At 35.3% G+C, this 21411-nt stretch overlaps 1 protein-coding gene across 14 annotated transcripts; it reads right to left on the reverse strand.

Annotated features, from left to right (window-relative positions):
• Positions 1-284: 284 nt before the first annotated feature.
• On the reverse strand, positions 285-13023 carry LOC120083600 (uncharacterized). Of its 14 annotated transcripts, none has more exons than XR_016531525.1 (7): positions 7672-13023; positions 6850-6939; positions 6073-6255; positions 5911-5968; positions 5142-5248; positions 4975-5060; positions 285-528 (listed from the first exon to the last, which is right to left on the reverse strand). XR_016531525.1 is itself a non-coding variant. In XM_090316670.1 (6 exons), exons 1-4 carry the CDS (start codon positions 7646-7648, stop codon positions 5218-5220), a joined length of 306 nt encoding a protein of 101 aa, XP_090172796.1. In that variant the 5' UTR covers positions 7649-13022; the 3' UTR covers positions 285-528; positions 4975-5060; positions 5142-5217. The 14 variants fall into 14 exon arrangements, 2 of the variants coding, with proteins under 2 accessions (XP_090172796.1, XP_090172795.1); XR_016531524.1 differs by having other exon boundaries at positions 5142-5765; positions 6894-6939; positions 12657-13020; XR_016531523.1 differs by having other exon boundaries at positions 5142-5765; positions 12657-13020.
• Between the last annotated feature and the right edge of the window lie 8388 nt (positions 13024-21411).

Consider the following 21411-nt stretch of genomic DNA (forward strand, 5'->3'; position numbering starts at 1 on the left):
AGGTTTGAATGTATAAATTCCAAGGGTTCTTTGACTCTATGACTTTCTTCAGTAAAAGGTCGTTTTGTCATTTTTCTTTCTAGACTAGATTCACATATAGGCAAAGAATTTTCTTCTAACTCTTTTAAAACTTTATTCTTGACTAACCTCTCAATCCTATTAAGATTTTTGTGACTTGGTCTTAGATGCCAAAGATGGACATTTTCCTTTGCAGAAACTTTAATTTTGTTGTCTTGTGTGGTGGTGTTGAACATTTCAATATTATAGAGCATTTTAGATGCTAATGATCTTATAAGTTGTTTTTGTTTATTACTGAATAGATATGAATACCATTCTTTGAGATAAACGCTTTATCACAAATAAAAGAGATATTATAATTTTGTTCCAATAAACATGAAAGTGAAATCAACTTCCTTGTTACAGCAAGAACCGAAGACAAGAAATGGAGTTGCACGCAGTTGAATGTTGTTGACTTCTTTCTGTTATGTTTGTTGTAACCACCAGAGCTTCTTCGTTGACAATGAGTGCCTGTATAAAAAGAAAACAAATGAGAGAATAATGAGAACGAAAGAGTGAGAGCAAGATATTCATTCTGTAAGAATTTTAAAGAAGTAATAAAAGAGACCCTCTCAATTTGCACAGTGGACGTAGGCCTTTGGCCGAACCACTTAAATACTTGTGTTCTTTCTTTCTTTCTTTCTCTACGATCGTCAAGCATTTACTTAAGTGTCATGTATACGATCGTTTAATTTCTATCGCATCGTTTACATGAACGTTTAGCTCCGCATCGCATTGTCCATACGATCATCTAGTTCCTCAGTTGTCGTCTATACGATCATTTAGCTCTACTCAAATCTACACGTTCGTCTAGTGCTTCGTACTATCATTTACATAATTGAACTATCGTCTAGTTCTTTGGAGCTTCATTTACACGATTGAGCTACATTCAGGTAAACAATTGAAGAGTTTTGAAGCTTGAAGCATACAGCTTTCCCTGAGTCTTGAAGTGTACTTGACCTTTAATTCTGAGTAGTTTGTGACTGCAAACAAGAGAATCATAGTTGTCTGGGACAACAAGTGGTATCAGAGCTCAGAGAATAGTTCAAGACAGATCCAAGATTTGAATTCTTGCATATTTCGTATCAGATAAGTTAATCTTGCAGGAATGGCTACAACCAGGTATGAAATCAAGAAGTTTGATGGAAAGACAAACTTTGAATTATGGAAAGCGAAGATTAAGGCAATTTTGGGACAGCAGATTCTGGCCATTACAGACCCTGCAAAATACCTCGAAACACTTGCCGATGAAAAGAAATAGACAATAGAAGTAAATGCTTATGGAACTATTGTCTTGAATGTTACAGATAATGTTTTAAGGCAGATTGTTGACCAACCTGCTGCTTATGATCTCTGGAACAAACTGAACGAGATTTATCTCAACAAAGACTTGCCTAATAAAGCTTTCTTGAGGGAAATATTTTTCATATACAAGATGGATGTTACAAAGTCCCTCACTGACAAGTTCAAGAGGCTGTGTTCAGAATTCAGATTAATAAAAGAAATATTAGGGAAGAAAATGAAGCTTTTATATTACTTAACTCGCTACCAGAATCATTTAAAGATGTCAAGACAGCCATGAAGTATGGTAGAGAAAAAATCACTACAAAAGCAATAATTTTAGCAATAAGAGTCAGAGAACTAGAGTTACAGATGAGCAAGAAAGATCAGCAAGGAGGAACATGATTGTTTTCAAAGGAGAAAAAAAAGAACAATGGGAAGGGAAAGCAGAATGGTGGTGACAAGTCTAAGATCAAGTGTCATTTTTGCCACAAGCTTGGACACATGAAGAAAGACTGTTATGCCTTGATGAGGAAGCTGAACCAATAGAACAAGGGAAGAAAACAGACTAAGGCTGTTGTGGGGGAAAATTCCCTTATGTATTCAAATGCCTTGGCTACAACTAAAGAGTGTGGAGAGCAGAACTCTATGGAGACTCAATATTGGGTGACAGATTCTAGTTGTTCAGTCTATATGATACCATCTAAAGGGTGGGTTTGTACTTACAAGAAGCGGGATGGATGGCTGATCTACATGGGAAATAATAATACTTGCAAGGCTATTAGAATTAGGTCTGTATACTTGAAGATGCAAGATGGTTCAGTGAAGTTGATTAGGAATTAGGTTTGACTCCATTAGCTATGAATACAGAAGAATTGAAGGCACACTTGAAATAATTAAAGACTCAAAAGTAGTGTTGGTGGCAACCAAAGTTAATGGCTTGTATGTCATTAAAGATATGCAAATGGCACATTCGACCTTGATGGAAAGTGATGAATAACCCACAGAAGATGAGCTATGGCACAAAAGACTATCTCATATTAGTGTGAAGGACTGCAAGTTCTCTCAAAATAGGGAACTCTTCCTAAAGGTGTTGGAGACAGCTTGAAATTTTGTGAACATTGCATAATTGGCAAGGCAACAAAACAAGGCTTCTCTAATGGACAACACACCTCCAATGAGATACTTGAATATGTGCATTCTAACTTATGAGGGCCAGCACACTCTCTTTCACTAAGTAGAGCAAGGTACTTTCTTTCCTTTGTTGATGATAACTCAAGGAAGAGTTGGGCTTACTTTCTATGAAATGTTTAGTAGATTCAAAGAAGGGAAGACCTTGATTGAAAAGCAAACCTCTAAACATATTAAACACTTGAGAACTGACAATGGTTTAAAGTTCTGTGGAGAGAAGTTCAACTTGTTTTGCAGGGAGAATGGCATTGCGAGGCACAGAACAGTGAGGTATACACCTCAATAAAATGGAGTTGCTGAAAGATTGAACAGAACAGTGCTTGAAAGGGTTAGATGTCAGCTGTCCAATGCTCTTTTGCCTGGAAAATATTGGACTGGGGTAATTTTCTACATGATCTACACTCTAAATAGGTGCCCACATCAGTCCATTGAGCTGAAAACTCCTGAAGAAAGGTGGACAGGACAGCCTCCCAAGCTGGAACACTTGAAGGTGTTTGGGTGTGTAGGCTATGTGCATCAAAGCCAAGGTAAGTTGAAACCTAAGGCTGTCAAATGCATGTTTCTGGCTTTACACTGGGAGTGGGGGATTTTAGACTATGACATCCTGTTGAGAAGAGATGTGTAAATAGTAGAGATGTTGTGTTCAGAGAAAATGAAATGTTTATGATGTCTGAGCAACAATCAATATCTATGTCTAAGACAAGTAGCACGAGGTTTGAGGTGGAGCCTCAAAATGATCCAAAAGCTTTTCTTCTTCTCAGAATCTAGAAGTTGAAGGTGATGACACTGCTGAGACTAGTTAACTTGTGTCTAGTGAACAAGTAGAGACATATGGCGATTTACAGAATTATTCCTTAGCAAGAGACAGAACTAGAAGAACCATTGTGCCACCTGCAAGATACTTAGAATTTGACTTTGCTAGTGTTGCTTTAAGTACTGCCATTTCATTAAGCAACAATGAACCCACCAATTTTGAGGAAGCAACTAACAGCCCTGATGCTAGACAGTGGATTGAGGCAATGAATGATGAAATGAGGTTCCTCAACCAAAATGAAACTTGAAAAACTAGTACTTTTGCCTAAAGGGTACAAACCTATTTCATGTAAGTGGATTTACAAGTTAAAATAAGAAATTCCAGGGGTACAAAAGTTTAGATTCAAGACAAGACTAATTGCTAAGGGGTTCACACAAAAGGAAGGAATTGATTACACTGAGATCTTTTCTCCAGTGGTGAAACACACATCCATTAGGTTACTCTTCTCCTTAGTTGTTCAAAAGAACTTGGAGTTAGACCAATTGGATGTGAAGACATATTTCTTACATGGATTTTTGAATTAGACTATTTACATGAAGCAACCTCAAGGGTATGTGAAGAAAGGAGAAGAAGACTTGGTGTGTCTACTAAACAAGTCTATCTATGGGCTCAAGCAGTCACCAAGGTGTTAGTATGATAGATTTGATGAAGTAATCTCCATTGGGGTTCAAGAGAAGTTTCTATGATTGGTGTGTGTATACAAACTCTAAAAGCTTCAAGGAACCAGTTTATCTACTCCTTTATGTAGATGATATACTGCTGGCTGGAAGTTCCAAAGAAGAGTTGGGGAAAGTCAAGATGCTCCTAAAGAAAAAGTTTGATATGAAAGACCTAGGGGAATCTAGAAGGATTCTAGGCATTGAGATTGAAAGAGATAGAAGACATGACAGATTGCATGTTAGTCAATCAGAATATTGTGGAAAAATACTGCAGAGGTTCAAGATGGATACTGCTAAGCCTATTGGCACTCCACTTGCTCTTCATTTTAAGCTTTCAGCTGCAAACAGTCCAAAAAGTACAATTGAATATCACATAAACCATACGAAGGTTGTTCCCTATTCCTAGGCAGTGGAATCTTTGAAGTACCTAATGACTTCAACCAGACTAGATATGTCCTATACTACAAGTTTGGTCAATAGGTACATGGCAAATCCTTGTAAACAACATTGGGAAGCAGTCAAATGGATACTGAGGTATCTCTGTTCATCAAAGGAAGCAAGGATCATATATAGACAGAATGAGCCTTCCAATAATGAAATGTATGGTTATGTTGATGTTGATTATGCAGGGGATCTGGATAGGAAGCGCTCACTATCTGGTTATGTTTTCCTATGGAGAAACAATTTGATAAGTTGGAAGGCTAGTTTGTAGTTTGTTGTGGCCCTTTCCACAACAGAAGTTGAGTTTATAGCACTGTCTGAGGTTGTCAAAGAAGGTTTGTGGCTGAAGGGATTACTAAACGATTTTGGCATTACACAAACAAAGGTGAGAATATATTATGACAACCAGAGCACAATCTACTTATCTAAAAACCAACAGCTTCACAGCATAACCAAGCATATTGATATCAAGTACCATTTTATCAGACAGGAGATTGAGAAATGGGAAATTGAGGTAGTAAGGATACATACCTCAGACAATGAAGTTGATATGTTGACCAAGACAGTCCCATTAAGCAAGCTTGGTCGATGCTTGGACCTCCTCGAGTTTGAGTTACCTGAAAAAGGTTAGTTCTAGTCAACTCAACAAGTAAAAAGGGAAAGGTACTCTAGATGTATACAAAGGTGGAGATTATTACAGAAAGAACAGAAGACAGGAAATGGAGTTGCAAGCAGTTGAATGTTGTCGACTTCTTTCTATTATGTTTATTGTAATCACCAGAGCTTCTTTGTTGATATTGAGTGCCTGTATAGAAAGAAAACGAATGAGAGAATAATGAGAATGAGAGAGTGAGAGCAAGGCATTTATTCTATAAGAAGTTTAAAGAAGAAGTAATAAAAGAAACTATGCCGATTTGCACAGTGGATGTAGGCCTTTGGCCGAACTAGTTAAATACTTGTGTTCCTTCTTTCTTTCTTTCTCTACAATCATCTAACATTTACTCAAGTGTCGTGTACAGGATCATTTAGTTCCTATTGCATAGTTTATACGATCGTTTAGCTCCGCATCTCATCGTCTATACGACCGTCTAGTTCCTCAGCTGTCATCTATTCGATCGTTTAGCTCTACTCAACTATTGTCTACACGATCGTCTAGTGCTTCGTACTATCGTTACATAATTGAGCTATTGTCTAGTTCTTTAGAGCTTCGTCTACACGAAAGCTGCATTCAGGTAAACAATTGAAGAGTTTTGAAGCTTGAAGCATGCAGCCTTCCCTGAGTCTTGAACTGTACTTTACTGTTAATTCTGAGTAGTTTGTGACTGCAAACAAGAGAATCATAGTTATCTAGGACAACATTCCTCTTAAAATAAGGAACATAATAAATATTGTCTAATAATAAAAATTTTGAATTTAAAAAAAAAAAAAAACTTTAAGCTCTCTACTGCAACAAAGGAGACGACCTACCCGTTCCAACCTACAAAGTCATGTCTCCAGCCTCTAGTTGCTGCTTGGAACAAGTTTCCTGTAACGAAGAATAAATGTGGTTAGTGGCTTCTAAATCAAGTATCTAGGTGGAATCGTCATTTTCTACTAAACAAATTTCAAGAACCAGTAAAACATATTTACCTTCTTTTTCCTTCTTCTTGTCGGCCAAGTACTCTAGGTAATTTTGTTTCCACTGCCCATCTTGGTTGCGATGAAAATAGGTTCCCTTTGTAACCTTGACCTTTTTGCCCTTTTGGGAAGTAGCAAGTGGGGTAGTTTTGTTCTTCCCCTTACCACCTTTCTTCTTCTTCCACTTCTTAGAGCCTGAGGAAGAAGGCGCAAACTTAGTCTTAGAGGTAGAACCCTTATGGAAATTTTTTGAGGAACTAGCAACATTTTCCTCCCCATTGTTTCCTTTGACTTTCATCAAGGACTCGTAAGTCTACAATTCTTTTAGAAGGGTGGTAAGGTTATATTCGATTTTGCTCATTATAGCATTGTTGTGGAACAGTAGGAAACTCTTTGGAAGAGTCTCCAGAATAAAGCTTACATGACTAGACTCATCTATGAAAACCTCATTCATCTCGGCCACATTGAATTGGATTATCATATTATGGCATGTTCCCTAACAAACGATCCCTCGTTCATTCTAGCATTGAAGATGAAGTTGAGGGTGTCATGCTCTAGATGTGTGGAAAGTTGCACAAACATCTCACGTAATGACTCCATGATTGACAGCAGCATGCAAGCTTACATATCGAAGTAATAAAATCTTGACTAGGGTATCTTTCTCAAGGATTGGGTTTAACGAGTTTTTAGTTAGCTATTGTTATACTGAAGCCAATTTCATTTGGACACCCGAAAAGAGAAGTTTGTTGTTGAAGCTTTATTAAACAGGAAAACAAGTAATAAGGCAACCTTAACCCTCAGCCCAAAGACCCAAGCTTTTATGTAGCAAGAACCTTGGAATCTAAGAAATTAACACCTCCATGCACAATTTAGTTCAACCTGGAGAAAAAGACTAGAATTAGATTACCTCTTGATTGAAGATATAGAAGCAAGATTGGGAAATCTTGTTCTAAATAAGAGTCACTCCATAATCAACTTGGTCAAGGTTAAATTGAATGACTCACATGCATTCTATCACAAGAATTGTAAAATTCTAAGAAACAAATCTCAAATATGATATCACAAATTTCATTCATAAAAGTCATAATCTTTTTAATCTGATTATAGATGGATGGGGAGAAGGCTTTATATAGCCTTGTAGAGATTCTAATACAATTAATGTAAAGTAGCAAAAGTCAACAAAAGAACATTAAAGAGTTCTTCATCTTCCAACCACAATCTTCAATTCACCATCTTCCAACCACTATCTTGAATGTAACATCATTGATGATAACCTCCATCTTCTCTACCACCATATTCCATACATCTCCATAATTACAAGACTTAAATTTAACACTTAAAAGCTAGAAATTAATTAAAGACAACAAATAACTCTAAAATTAAAATGTTGGAAATTAATTAAAAATAACTAAAGTTTACTAATGCAACTCATCGATCCCGATCCATATCATCTTTCCCCTCTTCAAAAGGATTCGTCCTCGAATCTAAAAATATCTCCTACATCGAATGGACTAAACTCAACGGAATTCAAAAACTAATTTACATCTCCGTCACCTTGTAGAGTAATCTTGTAGTCATGGAATTTCATATGCAAGTCGTCGATGGACTTACACTTGGGTTTCTTCGGAAAACAACAACGATATTTCCAAAAGTGTCTCCACACCCAGTTCCTCACTTTAAACACTTTATGCTTGCTAGCATGCTCGAATTTTGAAGCAAATTTGGAGTTGTGCCTTTAAATAAATGATTTGACCTTAAAGTGTATATGTTGTATTTCATTGTTGACATTTGAAGCAATCTTCAAATCAAGCATCTTTATAAGTGCTTTGGCCTCCTGTAAGAACTCAAAAGAAACACTAGAAAAACATGGCTTGAGCTCAACCATTAGAAAACAAGTTTTTTTTTTTTTTTTTTTTTTTTTTTTTTGTATAGAAGATAAAAAATATTTTGTTTTGGAGAAAAATAAATTTAACCTCACTAGCTCTCTTAAATAAGCTCATCTTTTCAACTTTTCTCTCATTTTCCTCTCTAGGCCATAAACTAACCTCATCTTTTCTTTTTCACTCCTTTTCTCACGAGATTATTTTTAAATCAATCTATATGCTTTTGATTTGGCCTTTTCTGTCTTTTCCTCTAACTCAAACACATCAACATGGACTTCAATATTAGGTGTTCAATAAAATCATCTAGTTTTTCACAAGGTATGTCATCTTAAACTTTATCACTATCTACAAACACAATGGGCATACTTTTAGTAGATAGACTGACCTTTTTGAAATTTTGATCTCGTAGATTCAATTCTTGAGTCAATTTAGATAGGCAATCAACCACTTGATGTAACTCAACCAAACTATTGTCAAAAGTCTTCCAAAAACTTTCATTGCTATTGTACCTCTCATGGCAATTTCTTTCTTGATGAAACATGATCTTAAATGAAAAGGAATAGATCTCAAAATTTACGAATTGTTCACTCAAGAACACTCACGCACAAAAAGGTAGGCTATTTGGGAAAGTGGTTAAATTATGTATTTGGTAGACTTATGTGAAATAAGCAATTCTTGAAATAGAGAGCTATTCAATATAAGCAAGACAAGATATTTATGAAATAAGCTCAAAAAGAATAAGAAAACAATAAAAAACTCAAACAAATAAGGAAAAATACAAAGTAGTTTTCGAATAAAACTGACACAGAAATGGAATTGCAAATATAAGGGCATTATGCAATGAATTTGACGAAATTCTCTTATTAACAATTCAAGATACAAGGCTGGTCTAAAACTTTGTTGAATGACCCAGAGTCAAATTTGGCCGTTTACGTTCAGAAAGAAAATTAAAAACAAGAAGAAAGGTCAACAATTTCATATTTGAATTAGTTTCAGCATTTAATGACAGAAAGCTGAAAAGACACTCAAATGAACATGCAATTGATCTAGGGAATGACAAAAGATAGAAATAGTTAATATAATAACTTAATCATGTCAAATTGGTTCAAATATCCAAGATTAAGCACACAATTTGCATGAATAATTGCAAGAACAAATTCTGGTTTTTTTCACTTATTTTTGGCTTATGTTTTGCTTTTTTTGCTTTTTTTTAACTTTTTTTCTTTCAAAGATCTAAATTTGATCAATAAGATTAAAATAAGATAAAGAAAGAAGAAGAACAATGGATGAAAAAAAAAAAAAAGAACTAAATGAACAAAATTGAAAATTTGAATAAAAATGCAAAAACAACGAAGAAAGATAGAATCAATTCTAGAGTGGGACATAAAAAAATGAAACTTCTGCAATGATACCAAATGATAAGGCAACTCTAACCCTCAGCTCAAAGACCCAAGCTATTATGTAGCAAGAACCTTTGAATCTAAGAAATTAACACTTCCCTATACGATTTAGTTCAATCCCGAGAGAAAGGCTAGAATTAGATTATTTCTTGATCGAAGATTTAGAAGCAAGATTGGAAAATCTTGTTCTAGATTGAGGGCTCACATGCATTCTATAACAAAAAGTGTAAAATTCTAATGGAAAAGTCTCAAATATGAGATCTCAAATTTCATTCACAAAAATCCCAATCTTTTTAATCTAATTACAGATGGGTGGGGAGAAGGCTTTATATAGCCTTGTAGAGATTCTAATACAATTAATATAAAGTAGCAAAAGTCAACATAAAACATTAAAGAGTTATCTTCCAAATACCATCTTCCAACCACCATCTTTAATGTAACATCATTAATGACAACCTCCATCTTTCCAACCACCATCTTCTATGCATCTCCATAATTACCAAGACTTAAATTTAACATTTAAAAGCTAGAAATTAAGTAAAGGCAACAAATAACTCTAAAACTAAAATGCTAAAAATTAATTAAAAACAACTATACTTTACTGATTGTTCGGTGTAAAGTAAGTGTCGTTAATTCTATCTACCCAAAATGAATGAAATTTATTTAAACTCTAACTACAACTAGAACTAACACGTAGTAATAGTGGAAGTAAGAGGTCGATCCCAAGAGAACCGCAAATAATTGGCCCAAAAATTGACTATTGAATTCCTAAATGCAAAAGATTAAATGGGGGATTTGTTTGTTTAAGAACTAAAAGAAACCAACTAAGCAAAAGACAAGAATTGATATAGGAAATTTATTAGTGAGAGAAATAAAGAAGAGATTGTGAGATAAAATTAAATGGAAATAAAATCTTAGGGATTTTATATAACTAGGAAATTCTATCATTGACTTGATAAGAAATCATGCAATTAGATTATTCAATAGTTCATTAAGAATAAATTCCTAATGCCCTAATTAGCTAATTTCACAATTAGCCCTAATTTAGGTCTTAATTACTTCCTAAAGACATTTCACAACTAATCCCTAAATTACATTAAACTCATGGGTTTTCTTAACTATTCCAATTTTGAAATCAAAAGACTGAAAAATCAAGATCGATTACATGAATGTTCTGAATTAATAGATTCTTTAAAGAAAGGAGGAAAAAAAGTCCACATTTTCTATCAAGACTACTAATTCTTACAACTACAATTACAATTTTGTTATAGAACCATATAATTTTTGCATATAAAAATGGATTAATCTCGATTCGTCAATTCAATCTTAATCAATTTTATTTTAAATCTTAGCAAGAACATACAAAAGAAAGTAATTACATGAAAGAAAATTCAAGAAAAGTCTCAAGAAATGCCTAATTACATAGTACCCCAAGAAAAAGATTTACCTACTCACGGAAGTTGAAGTTTTTTAAGCATTCCATTGATAGTTGCATATTGATACAAATCTGAGTATAAATCGACTCAATCTCATAGAAAATTACAAGAATCACTCTTGAAAATCGGAATCTCTCTATAAAAAAAATGGGTTTTTTCTTCTTCTAAGTTTTTTTCTCTCAAGAGAATGGTGGATTTTCTAAAAAAAAAATGATATCTATCTCCCTCACTCTAAAGAACTGAACTCATTTATACCAGCAAGAAATCGTCACGAAGCACATGGATGGATCGCGTCAAAATTCGAAAAGAAGAACGAAGGCAATGAATTTTTCTGTTTAGTACTCGCTCCTCGACACTCAACGATCAATACACGATCCTCGACGTTCAGAATGCTCTTTACTCGATCATTCTAACTCGATGGAAAATGAATTAGAAGAAACTCGATGACTCAATGGAAGATGGTTGAAAACTCGATATTCTTTATTCGATGCTATTTGACAGTATTCTGTTAAATACTCGATGGTTGATGATCTAACAGCCTTACTCGATGCACTCTAGGGTGTTTACTCGATTCTCTTCAATTTGTTGATTTTCTTGGTCATTTTTATCTTTTTGGCACAATTTTCTTGTAATAACTCCAAAATGCTTCGGGTATCGTTTAATCCTACAAAATTAGCAATTAAAGCTAATAATCAACACAATTTTGGGGGAATTAACATCGAAAATATACATACTTTAAAAACCTCACACTAATTCAACTTATCGGTCTCGATTCATATCATCAATGATATGAGACCCCTAGGCATCAGATCTAAGAAGCATATTGAACAACAAGACCCAAAGAATTCAATCCCAATAGCCCCAAAACCGATTTGATCTAATCCCCTAAGATAGGCTACATTCAGATTACTTAGGTGATCTAATGAATCAAAGATCAAACAAAGGAAGAAACTCTCATCAACCTAAGATCTTTAAAGAACTCCAAGCGCAAGACAAATCAAGCCTCACTTGAATGCTCCAAATATTCATGTATTCTATCACAAAAACTCACAAGAAACAAAATTCTATAATTTTGAATTTTCTTTTTCATTCATCCAAATTCTTAATCTATTACAAATGTCATAGAAGACTTTATATAGCCTTGTATAGATTCTACTATATTTAATGTAAGTACGTAAAGTAAAAATAAAACACTAAAGAAGTTCTTCATCTTCCAACAATTATCTTCCAACCACCATCTTTAAAGCACAATCTATTAATGGTAGCTACCATCTTTGACTAGTCTTCATCTTCAATGCATCTTCATTAAAATAACCATCATCTTTTCAATATCTATCTTTAAACTCAATGTCCATAATTTAAATACTTGAATTAAATTCTAAATTGCTGAAAATTAATTAAAAATATCTAAAATTTGCATGGAAACTTAATTATTCTGATTCATATCATCTTCAAGTTCATTTAATGAAAATGTGATTTCTTGGTTCGTATCATTCTCCTCTTCTTCAAGAAGATTCGTCCTTGAATTTAAAGAATCTCTTTTGAATGCAGCTATTGGTGGTTGTCTTCTTATACTTGAATCCATGAACAACAATGTTCAACAAAAAATCTCTCGAATTGCACAATTTTTTTTACAGATTTTCAAAACGAGAACATTTGACATGGAAGGAAACCAAATTGGAAGATCTTGAAGAAAGCAATTTTGTAGATGACACTCAGATCTAAAACTTTGAAGAAGACAAAAATATAAAATGAAAATAAGAATTGTCACTTTTTTTTCCTTAGTTTTTATCTAATGGACAGAAGGTGACAAGATGACTAGAAAAAAAATTGAAATAGAAGAATAAGAAAGCTATTGCAACAATGGAAAGATATACCTGATCTAGAGCCAACACTCTTATACCAAATGATATGAGACCCCCAAGCATCAGATCTAAGAACCATGTTGAACAACAAGACCTAAAGAACTCAACCCCAATAGTTCCAAAACTGATTTGATCTCAACCCCTAAGATAGGCTAGATTCAGATTACTTAGATGATCTAAGGAACCAAGGATCGAAAAAAGTTAGAAACTCCCATCAACCTTGATCTTCAAAGCACTCCACAAGTAAGATAGATCAAGTCCCACTTGAATGCTCCAAATATTCATGCATTCTATCACAAAAAAACACAAGAAACAAAATTCTACATTTTTGCATTTTCTATTTCATTCATCCAAATTCTTAATCTATTACAAATGCCATAGAAGGCTTAATATAGCCTTGTAGATATTCTACTCATTTAATGTAAATACATAAAGTAAAAATAAAACATTAAAGAAGTTCATCTTCTAACAATATCTTCCAATCACCATCTTTAATGCACAATCTATTAATGGCAGACACCATCTTTGACTAGTCTTCATCTTCAATGCATCCTCATCAAAATAACCACCATATTTCCAACAACTATCTTTAAACTCAATGTCCATAATTTCAATACTTAAATTAAGCATTAAATTGCTGAAAATTAATTTAAAAAAATCTAAATTTGCATGGAAATTTAATGATTCTGATTCATATCATCTTCTAGTTCATTTGATGAAAATGTGATTTCTTGGTTCGTATCAACAAGACTACCAATTCAATGAGATAATGGTTCTAGGACGTTGTTTCGCTATGAAATTCGAATAAGTTATTAACATGTGGACAAGACACACTGAGAATTTAAACAAGTATGCAAATGATTCAAAACTTCCTCATTTTAAATAAATACATTAAATCCATTAGCAGAAATATTTCAAGCACCTCCCAATATTAAGAGATTTCAAAGCCAAATCTTATCGTCCCTCACGTGTGTGTGTGAAAGCCCTTTTATTTAAGTTTTCCCCTACTATGGTTCAGTGAAATTTATTAGAGTTTTCTTTATCATCTGTGTAACAAACTTGATTACTAGATTGACAATTATTCTTTCTCTCGCTTTTTTTTTTTTTTTCAAGAAAATAGAGAACTTCTCATGACACACTACCTTCGTTTTGGCTTGTCCACATAGGTTTCATGAATGACATCCAACTACGAGTAATGTCTCAATCGAAGTGCCTAAGCTTACTCACTTCCTAAGCTAGAACAGGAAGGAAGAGTAATCTATTTTTGGACTATTTTCTTTCTCTTTCTATTATTTTTTTCTTCAAAAATCAATCTGGTAACAAGACTACACAGTACATAAGGAAGTTCCTAACTCATTTCAGGACCTTTCGGGGTGACAACCTGATTATTTCAAGTAAATTCATGATTCACCATTAGACACTTAAGCAAACAATACTACATTCTCAAATATGCAAGGGAATCAAAAAGGGACTTAAAGAAAACTTAATTCAGGAATATGCAATCCTATTTCAGCAGCAGATCATCTAATGTATATATATAGAAGAACTCAAAGACAGTCATAGTCATCGCATACTCAACAAATTCACAATTAAAGCATACATCAATGTTGCACTCAAAATCGAAAAAATTTATCTAAAATTTCTAACATTCAACCACTCCAAGATTAACATGCATAAGACAAAAATTCCCACAACAATACAAGTACAAAGTACGAGGACATACCCCACCCCAAACTTAAAACTAAGCATTGTCCCAAATGCAAGAAAATAAAACCAATCACACAACAAATAAGTGATACAAGCCTGGCATAAGCGAGGCTCTACAAAATCTCGCTAGTGAACTCGTACTTGAATGTACTTAGCCATCGAGAAAACTTCCTAAAAATCAAAGAACCAAAACATAATGAAAGAACTCCTACTCAACTTATTCAAAATGGAAACAAAAAAGCAAAACAAGCAAAACTAAACACTTGAGTTGCCTCCCAAGAAGTGCTAATTTTAATTTCTTTAGCTAGACATAGCTCATAAATCAAGCAGGAACCCAAGGTGGCTTCACTATTCCTTGCATTGAACCACCTGGAATCAACAAATCTCGCCCAGACTGACATTTACATAAAAAATTAGTAGAATAAGAGTCGCCAGTAATTAAATAATGCAAATTTTCCTTATCAATCAACTCAACATTACCTTTATGGACATAATTCAGGAAATTCACTATATCATCTTTGGGAAAACTCTCAAGACTTACCACATTTTCTTTGACATGCTTCTCTATTGATTCTTTAAACTTCAACTCAGAATTAGGTTTTAAAGATATATGGTCACTAGGAGTTTTAACACAAGCAGAAACATGCTTCTTATCTAGATTCCCTTATAACTTTTCACATCCTAAATTAACATCAAATTCACAACTCACTCCATTTATCTTATGAAAAAAATTCTCAGAATCAAAGAATTTCATGGATTAGAAGATGTTAAACTTACCTTTTCATCATCAAATCTTGATGTAAGTTAACCTTCCTAGACATTAATCAAAGCCCTACATGTGGCCAAAAATGGTCGTCTCAAGATAATCGAGACCTTTGCATCTTCCTCCATATCTAGCACTACAAAATCCACTGGGAAGATGAACTTATCAGCCTTCATTAGCACATCCTCTACTACATCACGAGGGTAAGTAAGAGAATGATCTGCTAGTTTTAAAGACATAGTCATCTGTTGCATTTCCCCAATATCTGATTTCCTGAACACAAACAACAACATTAAATTAATCGAAGCTCCAAAGTCACAAAGAGCTTTACTTACCATTACATTTTCCACAGTGTAAGGGATCATGAAACTCCTAGGGTCCTTCAATTTCTAAGGCAACTTCTTCTATAGTATGGCACTGTATTCCTTATTTAAACTCACCATCCCATATTTTTCAAATTTCTTCTTGTTTGATAGCATGTCCTTCATGAATTTCACATAATTTGGGATATGCTCCAAAGCATCAGCAAACGGAATATTAATGTGAAGATTTTAAAAATAAAATTTCGACAACTTTTCATGCAATTTATTTTTCTTAAAGTGTTGGGGGTAAGAGATTTTGTTAAGAATAGTAGGTTAAGGTGTTGGGGTTGATTCCCTAAAGTCTCATATCCTATAGTTTGTAAACAGTTTGTACGAACGCTTGCGTTGTATAATATATGATATTTACTTCACATCTTGGTTTTTGCTCAGTTGCATGTTTATTTGATTTACCACAAACCAATAAACATAAAATCCCTGGTTATCTGTATGTGACTTAAGTACATATGTGGTGACATACAAGTGGATCATGTCTTGAGTGATAACCAAAATGGTCTGTAGTATATGGATATAGGAGGGAAACCTTATCTTGGTAACACTACGAATGCGGCCCGGTTTGTGGAATGGTCACAGGTGTTGTGACTTCTCACATATGGTCCGATCTTGATCATTTGTGTTGGGGACATGCGAGCAGTGTTCGTCCTATACAAAGAGTTTATATAAGACTTGACCACGAATTGTTAACATCTCGTTATATAACACCGTTCATGACAGAGACTTTACTTCACTAGGATGACCATAGGTAACATGACCTCAATCTTGAGTGAGTTGGGAATTCCTGCCATTGAGGGCGGTTCTTTGATTTGTATGGGTGCTAATAGCCAGGTCACTGATTCAAACCTATCATTTTAGGGATTTGTCTGATTTGGGAGCGGAAAAATTAACTACACAAGATGGAATTCACTCCTTCCCCGATGCAGGGGTAAGTAAATAGATAGCTCCCTTAAGGGCTGATTCCGGGGCTTGAACAATGTGGCGCCACATACCTTCTCTTGGCCCGAGAGGTGTTCACACATAGTTGGACTATGTTGTATTGTTCATTAGAGGAATAAGTGGTACTTAAGAAGTGAGATGTAACTACAAGGGCAAAACGGTAAATTGGCCCAGTTGTACTTACGAGCATCTGTCAAGGGTCATTGTACTCATGATTGGTTATATCTGATGGACACAGACATATATCTGTGGTAAGAAGAGTTGGTCTTTAGTGGAATGTCTGACAGTTAACGGATGGTAGATTTCATGGCTAAAGAGTTTAGTTAGCTATTCACGTACCATTGGAGCTTCGAGTCACAGGTCCATTAGGTCCCCTAGGTAGCTTGGATAAAGTCGAGAATTAGTGTTTGGGTTAATTTGAAATATTCAAATTGACAAGAGGGAGTTCGATTATATATGATATAATTGAACTTGTTGCTTTTATATGATATAATTGACTAAATGTATGAGATACATTATTTTTGGAGAAAATTTAGATATAAATATGATTATATCATGTGGAGGAGAAATTACTATAGTAGATATGTGATATCAAACTATAGGGTAAGAATATAATATGATTATATTTATTAATTATTTAATTAGTTAATTATATGATAATTGGCCTAAAATTTATCTCGGACGTGCGTTAGTGGGAGCAACTGCTTTGGTTATGGTAACCGAAGAATAAAATGAAAATTAGTTTCATTTTGCAAAAGTTCAAAAAATTTGGCATCGGTGTGGAAACGTAAACGATCGCATAAGTGAAGAGCCTATACATTGAAGTTATTTGAGGAAAGAGACGATCAACGGTTGATCACGTCATGTAGACAATGGGGTAAGCGATCATTAAGTATCGGGTCATGTAGACGATGGGATGCTCGCATATCGTTTAACGCGTGTGCACACTAGACGATCGTTTAGGTTAGCAAGTTTCATCGCTTAGTAACTAATTAAACGATCACTTAGTAACACAAGGTAAATCGTTTACCTATCGCCGCGTTAAGCGATTGCATAGACGATCAGACATCACAGCCTCTTAGTCGTCTACGCGATCGTTTAGTTTTTGCGTCTATCATCTAGTGCGCGCTGGGCGATCGTCTACCTTCAGTATTTACTATATGTTGGAGTCCTCCTGGCGGTTCAAGACCCGGTTCGCCTGTGAACCGGTTTGCTCGATGAAAAATGTAATAGATAGGGTTTTTTCATTCCGATTTTTTATAAAGGCTCATCCTGGTCCATTAATCCTTTATTTATTACATGCGATGTATGGTTTTTATGTGTCATATGGTATGCACATATAGTAAATCCCACCTTAGGTTATGCATTGGTTATGCATCATCTCTTTATTGTAATTTTTATAATTTAGAGACGTATGATTTAATTATGTAAGTGCATGCTCATATAATATAAGAGTTATATTTATGCATGCATAAAAAGCATTGACATGCATCATGTTTATATTATAATTGTTATAGTATAAGGGTAAATGATAGCATGTTTGCTTGGTTATTACGCGTTATATAAAATTTATATATAGTAATAACTGGACATTGCATGAAGCATGACACATAGGTTATTTTATAAGCGTTATAAACACCTCCTTGTGTGCAATGCTTTTTAGTTGTTTCTTTTTAAAATTTAAAGAGAAATTAGAACTAAAAGAAATAAGAAAGAGATGCATGCTCACTTAGGTTTAATTCATGGTTTTAAAATGTTTAAAACTTGGATCACATAGACCTAAGATTATGATTCTAATATGATTAACAACCCTAAGGCTTTAATCTTTTAATCAGTTTAATGGGATTAAATTAGCTAATAAAGGTTAAAGTGTAGCAAATCTATCTATAAGGGACCTTTTGTCTAAGGCGGGTTATGTCTAGGCTAGGGTATTTAAGTTGACGGAAACGTAACACCCCTACTTGAGAACTTATCTGGAAAGGTGAATTAGATAGATTTGATGCATGCATGCAAGTTAAGGACAATCCATTAAAGTGTTTAAATGTGACTACTTGAACTTGTTCATATTTCATAAACAAATGTTGTTTATGAGTAGAGTTTAAAAAGACGACTTAGACTAAAATAAGTAGCCAGGTTGTCTAGGTTAATGAAGCCCTAGGTAGAACATTCAATGGGAGGTACTTGGGGCATAAGATGCTTCACTTAAACCTTTCACGTTTCTCTTAAATAGTCCACCCCATGAGATCTACCCTCGGCCTTGAGGCACCTTTGGCGTGTCCCCCTAATGGATGGTGTTTGGGCAGGTCAATATCAAGGTGGATGGAGAAAGTATTCATAGTAAGATGGAATAAGGTTACTGCGCATCGCTTCGAGGCTCCCTGGGAGTGTCCCCTTAAAGGATGGCAGTTTTACACATTTCTTTATTTGATCTCCTGTAAGAGGATAAGGTAACTTAGTCTCTTGTCCTAATCTACTTTTTCTCTACGGTGGACTCATTAGGGCGAGACTCTGGCACTAAAAGCGATGGGTCACACTTATGAGGAATTGTTAAAGGTTAACAGTTCTGGCCCGAAAAATGGTGGCTGTTAGGTTCAGTTCCAAGAGTTGGTTTTGCCTAATGGTTGAGAATGTCTCATCCCAACGAAGGGGCAACTGATCACCCCACTGGTGACGTTTTTCCTGCCTCACCGGGGCATCATTGCAAAATAGAAGTCTATAAATTAGGGTACTTGGAATGGTTTTGCAAAACTGATTGGTTTAAAAGGGGTTTAGCAAAATCTAATAAAGTTTTGTTCGTATTTTCAGCAACACTTTTTCAAAATGGCAACAATCACGTTGGCTTTGTTAAGCACCGAAAAACTAACTGGCAATAATTTTGCAACATAAAAACACATGATCACGACAATCCTAATCATCGAGGATCTCATGTTCGCTCTCATGGAGGCTTGTCCTCCTATTCCAGCTCCAAATGCTGCTCGAAATGTTTGGGAGGCATACGAGCGATGGACAAGGGCGAATGAGAAGGCCCGAGCCTACATCTTGGCAAGTCTTTCTGAAGTCTTGGCCAAGAAACATGAGCTATGGTCTCAATGCGTGAGATCATGGAGTCCTTGTGGGGGATGTTTGGACAACCGTCTGAACAACTTGTGCATGAGGCTCTTAAATACATATTCAACTCCAAAATAGAAGAAGGCACCTCTGTTCGTGAACATGTGCTTAATAGGATGGTCCACTTTAATGTGGCAGAGTTGAATGGGTCTACCATCGATGAGGGCAGCAAGATTAGCATAATTATGCATTCTTTGCCGGAGAGCTTCCTGCACTTTGTTAGCAATGTGATTCTTAACAAAGTGAAATATAACCTTACAACTTCTCTTAATGAGTTGCAGAGCTACCAATCTTTACTAAAAAATAAGGAGAGGAAGAAGCGTGAGGTAAATGTTGCTTCATCCTCCAGGATGTTCCATAGAGGTTCGACCTCAGGAACGAAGTCTACACCTTCTACTCCTAACTCTGCAAAGGGGAAGAAGAAGAAGGGTGGTAAGGGAAAAGGGAAGGCATCTGTTAATCCACCACCTATCGCCCCAAGGAGGCGTCCACTGGTTGAAAAGGGAAAGTGTTTCCACTGTAATCAAGATGGACACTGGAAGAGGAACTGTCCTCAGTATCTAAAATAGAAGAAAGCAGCCAAGGCTAAGGCCAAGGCCGATAAAGGTAAATATGATTTACTAGCCCTTGAAACTTGTTTAGTGGAGAATGATGATTCAGCCTGGATAATTGATTCAGGCGTCACTAACCACGTTTGTTCTTCTTTTCAGGGGATTAGATCTTAGCGACAGCTGAAGACTGGTGAGATGACGATGTGAGTAGGCATCGGGCATGTCGTCTCAATTGTGGCAGTGGGAGGGCTCCAGTTAGCTTTATAGAATAGGTTTCTTTTTTTGAATGATGCGTATATTGTTCCCGAACTTAAGAGGAACCTTATTTCTGTATAGTGTTTATTGCAATGTAAGTATACTATCTCTTTTAATGTGGATAAAGTGTTTATTCATAAAGATGGTGTTTTTATTTGTACTACAAATCAGAAATCGAATTTATATGTGCTAAGGCCATTAGCCACTAATTCCCTCCATAATACTGAACTGTTTAGAAGTGTCGTAACTCAATCAAAACGTCAACGAATTTCTCCAAAAGAAAATGCCAACTTTGGCATCTTCGTTTAGGGCACATCAATCTCAATGGGATTGAGAGATTAGTTAAGAATGGACTTCTAAGCGAGTTAGAAGAAAATTCTTTACCAATGTGCGAGTCTTGCCTTGAGGGTAAGATGACTAAACGACCTTTTACTAGAAAAGGTTATAGAGCAAAGGAGCCTCTTGAGTTAGTACATTCTGACCTTTGTGGTCCTATGAATGTGCTAGCTCGAGATGGTAATGAGTATTTTATCAGTTTTACTGATGATTACTCCAAGTATGGGTATGTTTATCTTATGAAACGGAAGTTTGAATCCTTTGAAAAGTTCAAAGAGTTCAAGGCCAAAGTTGAAAATGCATTGGATAGACAGATCAAAACACATCGATCGAATCGAGGTGGAGAGTTTTTAGACTCAGCATTCTAGGACTATTTGACAGAACATGGAATTGTTTTCCAACTCTCAGCGCTGGATACACCTCAACAAAATAATGTAGCGGAGAGAAGAAATAGGACCTTGTTGGACATAGTTCGCTCGATGATGACTTACGCTTCCTTACCGGACTCGTTTTGGGGTTTCGCAGTGGAAACTACGGTATACATACTCAACTGTGTTCCCTCCAAAGTTGTTACGAGAACACCTCTGGAGTTGTGGAACGGGTGTAAAGCTAGTTTATGTCACTTTCGTATTTGGGGTTGCCTTGCACATGTGCTTGAGGCTAATCCCAAGAAGTTGGAACCATGATCGAGGTTATGCCTCTTTGTAGGCTACCCCAAAGGTACACGAGGGGGT

Source organism: Benincasa hispida, chromosome 8 (genome assembly GCF_027475165.1).
Source record: "Benincasa hispida cultivar pf3 chromosome 8, pf3_genome.v1.1, whole genome shotgun sequence".
In the NCBI taxonomy this organism is placed as follows: domain Eukaryota; kingdom Viridiplantae; phylum Streptophyta; class Magnoliopsida; order Cucurbitales; family Cucurbitaceae; genus Benincasa; species Benincasa hispida.

Coding starts and splice junctions, on each gene's coding strand:
- LOC120083600 (XM_090316669.1), bottom strand. CDS start 7,648: ATGAAATTCCATGACTACAAGATTACTCTACAAG. Junction 6,256..7,614: donor CTACAAGATTACTCTACAAG/GTGACGGAGATG, acceptor CTTCTTCCTCAG/GCTCTAAGAAGTGGAAGAAG. Junction 5,969..6,072: donor CAAGAAGAAGGAAAAAGAAG/GTAAATATGTTT, acceptor TCTTCGTTACAG/GAAACTTGTTCCAAGCAGCA.